The sequence below is a fragment of the Notolabrus celidotus genome, chromosome 15, assembly GCF_009762535.1.
Source record: "Notolabrus celidotus isolate fNotCel1 chromosome 15, fNotCel1.pri, whole genome shotgun sequence".
In the NCBI taxonomy this organism is placed as follows: Eukaryota; Metazoa; Chordata; class Actinopteri; order Labriformes; family Labridae; genus Notolabrus; species Notolabrus celidotus.
This window is the reverse complement of record NC_048286.1, coordinates 9,198,027-9,207,232: the sequence shown is the minus strand read 5'-3', so window position 1 is coordinate 9,207,232 and position 9,206 is coordinate 9,198,027. Positions and strand designations below refer to the sequence as shown.

The 9,206-nt window shown below is 43.2% G+C and overlaps 1 protein-coding gene across 2 annotated transcripts; it reads left to right on the top strand.

The window, feature by feature from the left end:
• Positions 1 to 347: 347 nt before the first annotated feature.
• On the top strand, positions 348 to 7,454 carry LOC117826968 (transmembrane protein 200C). Of its 2 annotated transcripts, none has more exons than XM_034703407.1 (2): positions 348 to 675; positions 5,263 to 7,454. In XM_034703407.1, exon 2 carries the CDS (start codon positions 5,296 to 5,298, stop codon positions 6,859 to 6,861), a length of 1,566 nt encoding a protein of 521 aa, XP_034559298.1. In that variant the 5' UTR covers positions 348 to 675; positions 5,263 to 5,295; the 3' UTR covers positions 6,862 to 7,454. The 2 variants fall into 2 exon arrangements, with proteins under 2 accessions (XP_034559298.1, XP_034559300.1); XM_034703409.1 differs by lacking the exon at positions 348 to 675 and adding an exon at positions 3,802 to 3,875.
• The last annotated feature ends 1,752 nt before the right edge of the window (positions 7,455 to 9,206 follow it).

Sequence of the window (9,206 nt, the reverse complement as noted above, 5' to 3'; positions counted from 1 at the left end):
CAGAGCTGCTGCCTCTGTCTCCAGTCTCACATCAGTGAAACACATCTGGACTCTGTCATATTTCATTTTGTAAAACATGAGGACGCAGCATACAGGCAATTATAGCAATCTAACCCAAGGGAGAAATGCAGAGAGGGAGGAGGGTGCAGGATGTGAGACAGGATGAATTTGATGTCTTTTTCTGATTGCATACATTAGTGTAAAACTCAATCTTTAACTCATGCATTATGTTTTACACTAATGTATGAGGAATGTGCACCAATAAGACCTCTGCGTGCCTCTTCTTACTGCTGGAATAAACCATCCTCAGATAATTGTGCAGAAACCACAGAGTGCTGCATAAATGCAACTTGCATTTGTTTATAAGGAAATCAAGGAGGTTACTGATTATTGTGTCCAGACATGTCAACGGATCCGGAGTAAAACCACATCTGGAAACGCTTGTAGTACAACCTAAAGGATGATAAATGTCCTGAGCAGCCCTCGTTTTTCACGTTGCCCAATAATCAGCACCAATGGAAACGCACTCGGCCCGCCCCTGCCGGTCTATTGTGAATCTGCGTTCAACTGGAAACCACTCTTCCAGCCTTGGCACCAAAGTGGCGCACCACGACATGCACAGCTAAGCGAGGAGTGCGCCTTTGAAGATGCTTGATTGTCAAGCAACAATTTCTGGTAAGAGATTCGATGTTTTATGATTCTATTTTTCATCTCTATCACCATTTTCCCTCCTGCGTCTTTGCCTCCAGCGGAATATCCGAGCGTCTTTTGTGTTTTGCAGTCGCATCTGATTCCATATTGATTCCTCCAAGGCTGTATCGAGGTAAAGCAGGGTTTAGGAAGTATTTTTACTGTGTGACTGATGGGTTTAGTTGCGGAGAGGCTATTTTTGATCCAGAATAAATCGACGGACAAGAGTTTTGATGTCAGGAAGGCGGTGTACTTGGAGCAATGCGCACTCCAGTCCGCTCACTTTTGTCCGTGTGATTAAAAGAAGGAATTTGTTGCAACCCAAAAGAAATACTTCGGTTTGTGTAAAATATTTAATGCCTCGTCTCTCAAATAACCATGGTACATATAGAAAAGGGTTGTGGGATGAGAGAATAGCAGTATTTCAAGGTAGAATCCATTTTAAAGTTTGCGATGTTGGCATAAAATAATATTTTTCTGATAATCAAATATAAAAATCAAAGACTTGCTATGTGGGTTTGAAGAAATGTACAATGATAACCTCATAACATTGAGTTGTAGTGTTAGTTATGAAAGCATGGGCTTCGTCAGGCCGTGGTTGAGGTGTGCATGTTTGTCATCTGCCTGCACCTTTTGAGCCCAAAAAAAAATCAGTGTTCTCTTTGTGTTAGAGCGAGATGCGTCGCCGTGGCTCTGGACATTTTCAGGGCACCTCCAAACTCCACAACAGCTCATATTTGCTTCACAGGCTATTCCAACAGAAGGGAAACAGATGCGCCGTAATGTCAACAGTCGATTACTCATGCAACATTGCGCGAAAATCTGCGCCCCCGCAGGTCGGTGGAGACCGAGCGTAAAAAGCCGGCCTCGATCCTCTCCCTCCTGCCAGACCATTAGAGATACCTAGATGGCATCTTCCTGTTTAGCACCGCAGACTAAACAGAGAACCAACCCGACCTGTCCGCACCCACTCCCGGTCCACGTTCACGCTGCCCTTCTCTCTCCAAACACAGAGAGAGGTCCGCCCACGCTTTATCAGCTCTAGTGCAGGTTGACTCGCGCTTCACCCGGGAGGCATTTGAGTGCTTATTGGATGTGATAAACTGACAAAGTCGCTATAAACAGCAGCTGAGCCCCGGCTTGGTGTTTGCTGTAGCTCAGGTGCAGAGCTCCGTGTTCTACTTTCCGTGGGAACTGCTTGTAATAACTTAGATCATAAAAGGATCTTTTTAAAGGGCCTACATCATCAATATTTTGACTGTGAGAGCAACACCCACAGCAACCATTGAAAGCCCCCCCATTAACTGCAGCTCTGGAAGGAATTTATGTAATAAGTTATTCATGACCCTAAGCCCTAAGTCAAACACAATTAGACGTGATTAGTCAAATTAAATACCTGGCTGGCAGCACAATCAAGGTGGGAATGCTAGAGTCTAAGTAATCAGCTTTATTCTGCAATTATTCACCCCCACATGGCTGGAACTCATCAGCCTGTAATCATGATAAGTGTTGCTGGCTTCATGGCCCTTTAGACAGCTTCTACTGTTGTGCTGCACAATCAGAAAAAAGCAATGCAAACAAATTAAGTTGCAGAGACACAATGGTCTTAGCTAATGGCTCATATTTCCTTTTTGTGGTGTGCTTTGTGTGTGTGTGTGTGTGTGTGTGTGTGTGTGTGTGTGTGTGTGTGAGAGAGAGAGAGAGAGAGGGACGCTGTCATTTTGAAGCACAGCTGCGTTGGTTGGTGGTGAAATGGATTTGGGTGGAAAGCAGGAGAAGGAGAGTTGGTGGAGGAGAAAGAGAGTAAAGACAGGAGAGCGAGGTGGAGTGAACATGCCTGCTGGCCTCCTGTCTGGACACATTACGTTTTCATGCTGGTATCACACCGGCACAGCTGAGTGTAGATAAATATCACTCCTCCCTGTTCCCCGCTGTCAGCTCGGCTATCTGTCTCTGTTTCGCTTACATCGTTGTATTTATAGATCCAACAGCAGCAGAAAGATGTTATCCGTTGGTTTACTGACTATCTGATGACTAACACTGAATCTGCCTTTTGTGCAAAAGAAGCAGTCGATACTCTACCTGCAGGATGAGCTCAGACACAAGGCTAGATGTATTGTACCTGCTATTTATCAAAAACGACAGAAGAAGAGGAAACCTGCCGCTGAAGTCCTTGATGGTTCTCTCTACTTTTAAATATTGACGACTAATAAGTGAATAAGAAGATCTTTAGGTATTTAAACTATCATGAGGATTGTGTGGGTGTAAAATTTGATTGACACAGCCCACCAGCTGTCATACCACTTTGGTTTGTATGTTGCTAATCCCGACTGGTGCTCAGAAATATGTGACAATATTTTTGTCCAATTGAGTCCCTCCCACTTCAAACTGGCAAGAGCAGCGAGAGGATTAAAGACAAAAAATCACAAAGTGTCTTGTGAGTACTCGCCTCTAAACTGTTTGGTGAAGTACACCCAGGGGAGGACTGCTGAAGGCCCTGGTCTGGATCTTTCTCTGCACGTGGGATGCTAACTCACAGCTTCTGGCCCGTCACTGGACTCAGTTTCAGTGGCCAGTTAAGGGGCGATGAGTTGTTCAGGCGCCCTTCGTTGGCGAGCAGGCCTCGTGGCTGACTGACTAAAAGTGAATATGAAAATCTTTAAACTTTTTCATCAGGACTGTGTGGGTGTTGGATTTGATCGACACCAACCCACCAGACATCATTAGATTTTGGTTTGAAGGTTACTAATCCTAATCGGTGTGCAGAAATATGTGACATTTTTATTTCCAAATGAATACTTCCCACTGCAAACTAACGAGACAAACATCCAGATTAAAGAGAAGAATTCACAAATTGTCTGTAATACAACCAAACAGTGCATGCTGCATCTTATCACTTTTAGTATAATGATTATTGAAGAATAAGCCAACAGAATCACTTTAAGTATCAAAACAGACTTTTTAACTTAAAGACCCTCACTGTTACACTTTATATTATATCAAGTTACTGTGGTGCAACTACAAAAACAGAAGACATTCATATTACAACAAAGTAATGACAGAATGAGCCACAGGCCTTTGTGGAGTTAGTTGCCAGCTTTGCTGATAATCCAGCCTTGTTTGTATTACAAATCTGGATTAGATGTGTAATCTCTTTGTGAAATGAATTTTGTGACTCCCTGAAGGTCGAAACCTTTAGCTCATCATTTATCAAACAAATTTGGTGTACCAGACGCACTTTTAAGAGCTTTTCTGTCATGTAAAAAAAATGAGCACCCGATACACCTGTGCAGCCAGAATAAAACGCAAAGAGCACTTTGTCACAGAGATGTATTCTACTGTGTTTTAGTATTTCTAACAGAAAAGATGGCGCCTCAAAGAAGCAAGCTACTGCCTCAAACAAAGCTGGGTAGACCTGTCTATCGGCTCCACTTTTTAGGTTGTGATCATGCATTTAAAGAAAACGGTGGTAAACTATGAAGTAAATAAACTATGTGGAGCACTCCTTTGATGGAAAGACTCCACAGATTAAGACAAGAAGTGGCCAGCGGAAGGGGGGGGCAAGTCTCAGCAAACTGGTCATGGGTAGTGGATCTGTCCGCAACTCGCTATCATAGACTCAGCTCCATTTTTGTAGAGGTAGCTGGCAGGGTGACAGTAACAGATGGTTATAGAAAAAGCTACACGGCTGTACAGAAATGGCACATTGCTGAACACAATACAAGCCTACACTGTTTAAACCTTTTCCTTCTGGGAGACCCCAGAACGGTCCACCTGTTTATACTGATATGTCTTAAACTCTACATTTTACAGTAATTCATTTTAAGGCTCTAAAGGTTTCTGACACTGTAATACGGTTCAATATAACATGTTTTGAAATGAAATAGTCTGTTGTTTTTTTAAAGATATATTTTGGGGCTTTTACACCTTTCATTTTAGAGGAGAGGACAGTGGAAAGAGCAGGAAACAGGTAGAGAGTTGAGGAATGATATGCAGGAGGGAGGCCACAGGCTGGAATCAAATTTGGTCCGCCCGCTATATGGGCGTGCAGCTTAACCTTTTGGCTAAATCTGCACCCAGTCAATATTATTTTTATATTATACAGTATCAAAAAGTACCGAAGCTTGTGAAAAAGAAAGATCAGTTATGTTTTCAACCATAAGCTGCTGCCAGCAAAAGAAAGAGAGCAGCAGTGATCAAGTTACAGAGTGATAAAGTTAAGAGAGCGAGCACCACCAATGAAAACAAAACAGTGAAACAGAAATTAAGATGTTATTTATCAGTATGTCAAAAGTTGGTCTCTGTTCAGTGACTTTTTGAGCCTGCACTGTTTGCAGTGTGGAAATAAAAAACAAAAGATCCTTTATTGTGGGTGCCCAGGATTTAAGATGTAGATGTGTGACAGTTCTGATTGTATCTAAAACAGATATCTAAAACAGATATCAGATTGTATCTAAAAACAGATATCATTATTGTTTGATTGTCTCCAGCAGTGTATCAAAGTTTAAACTCTGTTATGTTGTAACCTTCATTTAGGTATTAATCTCTTTGTGTTGTTTTCTGTCCTGTCAGATTGAGTGACAAGCCTGCCGTCCAATCGCCACCATGATAGCCACAGGCGGTCTGCTGCGCATGAACAGGCGCCAGGACTCGCTCCGCTCAAAGAACCGGGCGGAAAACAAAAGGAAGCGGAAATCCAAGAAAAAGAAGAAGAACGATGTGGTGGTGGTGAAGGGAAAACTGAATCTGTGCTCTCCAGCTGGTGTGGTAGCAGGTATTGGAGTTGTAGTTCTCATGGTGGGGATTTCCATGGCTGTACTGGGCTACTGGCCCAGCCAGAGCCAGCAGCAGTACCAGGAGCGTCGCAGAACTGGAGCGTACCACAACAGGATGAGCTTCTCCAAAAGTCAACCAGTTTCCTCTAACTCGACGGGCGGTAAGCCTCCTCCTCTCAGTCAGGCAGAGGGAGTCAACCAGAGCCGTTCCAACAGCAGCACCCCCTCCCGCAACTGTGGCTTCCTGTGTGATTTCCTGGATAACTACCTATACTCGGACAATCTTAAAGTCTTCGGACCGCTCGTGATGGGAATCGGAATCTTTCTTTTTATCTGTGCCAATGCAGTCCTCCATGAGAACCGAGACAAGAAAACCAAAATCATAAACCTGAGGGATATCTACTCCACAGTCATAGACCTGCACAACATAAGGTCCAAAGAGTACTCGCCTCTGAATGGTCTGGTGAACTACACCCAAGCCAGGAATGCTGAAGGCCCATCTGGAGCTTTCCCTGCAAGTGGGATGCTTACTCGTAGTTCTTGGCCCTCTACTGGACTCGGTTTCCATGGTGAGTCAGGGGGCGATGAAGTATTCAGACGTCCTTCGTTGGCTAGCAGGCCTCTTAGCTGGTCTAGAGATGTCCAGACCTTCACTGATACTGTCTACAGCATCTACAAAGACTACAGCAATAGCAGCGAGCAGGCCCCTCAGCCCCGACAGTGGGATACCACCTCCATTGTCACCTCTTCTGTGAATGCTTTCACCCTCCCTGTGATCAAACTGAATAACTGTGAGGTGGGGGAGTCTGAGAGGGCCGAGGCAGAGGATCACTCAGAGGAAGAGGTCATCATCGAGGCGGCTGCTTCTGTTACTGAAACTATCAGCGAGGAAGGACAAGCCAGCAGCAGCAGCCAGAAAGACGAGACGGATGCAAAGGAGAAGGACGCCTCGATGGCTGATTCCCCCCCGCCTCATCAGAGCCATGAGGACATAACCACAGCTGACCAGCAGGGGGAGCCGCTGGCTCAGCCTCAACTACAGTGGACCCAGCTGTTTCCTCCATCACCTGTTGCCAGGGCGATGGGGTCACGGCTGTCGCTCAACTCCCTCACGGATCAGCCCCGGTCTGCACGCCGCTGCAGCCTGTCTGTGACTGTATGTCGTCAAGGCGACAAAGGCAGGCGCTTCAGCTGCCCTCGTCTGGAGCGCTCCAACAGTAAGGGCTACATCAAACTGACTGACCTGGGGGGAGACTCCTTCGAAGCCCCAGACACAGACACTTCTTTAGTGGCTGCAGAGCAGGAAGTAGCAGCAGATGCAGCAGCAGAGGCAGCGGAGGAAGGAGCTCAGGGAGGGGACGATATGGTGACACCGAGCACCTCTGCAGAATCCTAGACTCATATCTGAGCCTCTGAAAACTCTTTGATGTCTTATTCTTCTGTTCCTACCTTCCTCTCTGACTGCTGATGGGAAGCTGGCCATTACAGGGACATGGACCATGGAGAGAAAGCAGCTAAGGACTATTGAAACATAGCCATGAACACTCAAGAGCCAAGCTCTTTATAAATACCACAACCACAGCTCAATCTTCAGATGTAATTTTTCTATTTTTTCAATGTAGCAAGAGCAATACTAAAGACTTGTCAGAAGATTAGAAGAGATTTGTATAAAAAGAAGATCAGATGAGATTTTACTTTTCTTTTGTATAAGAGTAAGGCAAACATTGTAGCTTGTAGAATTGCCAAATCTGTCACAGACCTGCTGTCTGACATGTTGTACTGTAGCATCCACACATGCCACAGAACATTACATAGTCTAGTTTTGTTTCTCTACATTGTTGTGTGATACCACGTGAAAAAGGTGAACTGAATTGAATCTCAGGTAGACGTTTGGTTTAGGAATGGGACCTTGAAGACAAGGTCTTCCCTCTGTGCACACTTGTTTATATGAAGCATTTATGGTTGAATAAACTTGCCTGTAACACCTTCTGTCGGCCCTATAGGTGTTCTTGTGTGATTTTATATTAATATAATATTAATATTATATTTCCTATAAATATGTTATTAAAGAAAACAGTTGAAAACTGTTGGATGATGAGTAACAGGTGGCAAACCTATGGGTGGTGTAGGTTTTATGTTCTGCATGTAGCAGCACCTTCTAATGCTGGGAAAGATGACAGTGATATTCATGCAACACAAGGTGTGATAACTAAACTGAGACCTGTTATCTCTAAAGAACCTTCATGACAGTCAGTCTGATAATCAGCCTTGTTATTGAGGATGACACATTAAAGCAAACATTTTTTGAAAAAGCTGCTGTTTCTGTGAGCAGGATGACTGACGTGACTCACTGTTAGAACAACTGCAGGTGCTGAGGCATAAATCTGACAAATCTCTGAAGTGTATCAAAAACTTACAAAAGATTACTCCATGTGATGCTCTGACTTTAAAGGCGGAGTTAAACATGTCTCTCCTTGGTAAATGGGAAAGCAGTAGCATGTGATTCACCTGATTTCTACATCCTTATGCTGTTCATGGAAACATGCCTTCATTATGCTTCTGCGCTTATTCATCAAGCTTCTTTTATTTCATTTAATTCTTACTTTTGTGCTTGTTTTGCATATAACACAACATTTGGACTATTATGCAAATACTGGTCACGTAGCTTGCATCAGTGCAAGGTACATTCATTGAAGTAGGCTAATGTATTTCACAATTTTTAGGCAGGAGTAGATTAATTTTATGCTTTTATGCCACTCCTCAGAGGGTTTCTGAAGTATAATTGTACATCTCAGTGCCTTACTTCTCTTGTATATATATAACTACTTCTAAATGTACAGGTTCGTGTCCCTTGCTAACAGCTTAGGCTAGGTACTAGGTGCCATCTTTAGCTAGCATCTATAGCTTAAACCAACAAACTGTAATGAAACAGTCCAGATAGAAAAAGTGGCTTTATGAAGCAGCCCTCAAGATGATTTAAATTAGAAAATCATGTCTCACTTACATTTTGTTACCTTCATCAAGGTGGGGTTATGATTTATATGTTAGCACACTGTTGTTCTTTACTCCAATATCATTAACTTGGTGTACTCATCAATCTTGTGCCGATCTAATAAACTGAGCATGTACTGCAGGGATGGATTTAGTTTCAAACAACAGTACCTAATGATAGGCCAATTTAAAAATAATAATATTAATACAATTATTAATAGTGATCAAATAAGCTCAAATTAAACCAGCTACATCCCTGAAATGATGTGCACACAAATACCAATAATGTACTATACTACAAAATATATGTATTAACTCAATAGAAGCCTTACTCCTGCATACCTGCTTTTACTTTTGAAGCCTCAAGGCTACTTCTCTCGTCAGTCTTCTGTCATTTCATTTATGTAACATGAATGCAAGGATTTGAGTGTGCTATTTTATACCGATATTGTTACTTTCTGCTTATGTAAAGCATTTCATTTCCTCTTCCACGGCTGAATATTTCACCTCTTTTTAGTAAATGCAAAATGAAAGAAAGTGTGGGTTGTCAGCAGTACCTGTAGGTTCAGCCAAGAGTCATTTTTGCAGACTTATCATGAAGCATCTCATGTGTAGCTCAGCCTAACAAGGCCATCTAGTGGTCATGTGACACAAAGGTTATTATCAAAAATACCCCTCTTTCTACGAGTGACCACCAGGGGGCGCTGAGGCTATTCTGGTGGAGGAGTCGTTGTGGGGCGTGCCCGTTTA

Bases quoted from the DNA above. Each gene is read 5' to 3' on its own strand.
- LOC117826968 (XM_034703407.1), top strand. From the start codon at position 5,296: ATGATAGCCACAGGCGGTCTGCTGCGCATGAACAGGCGCCAGGACTCG.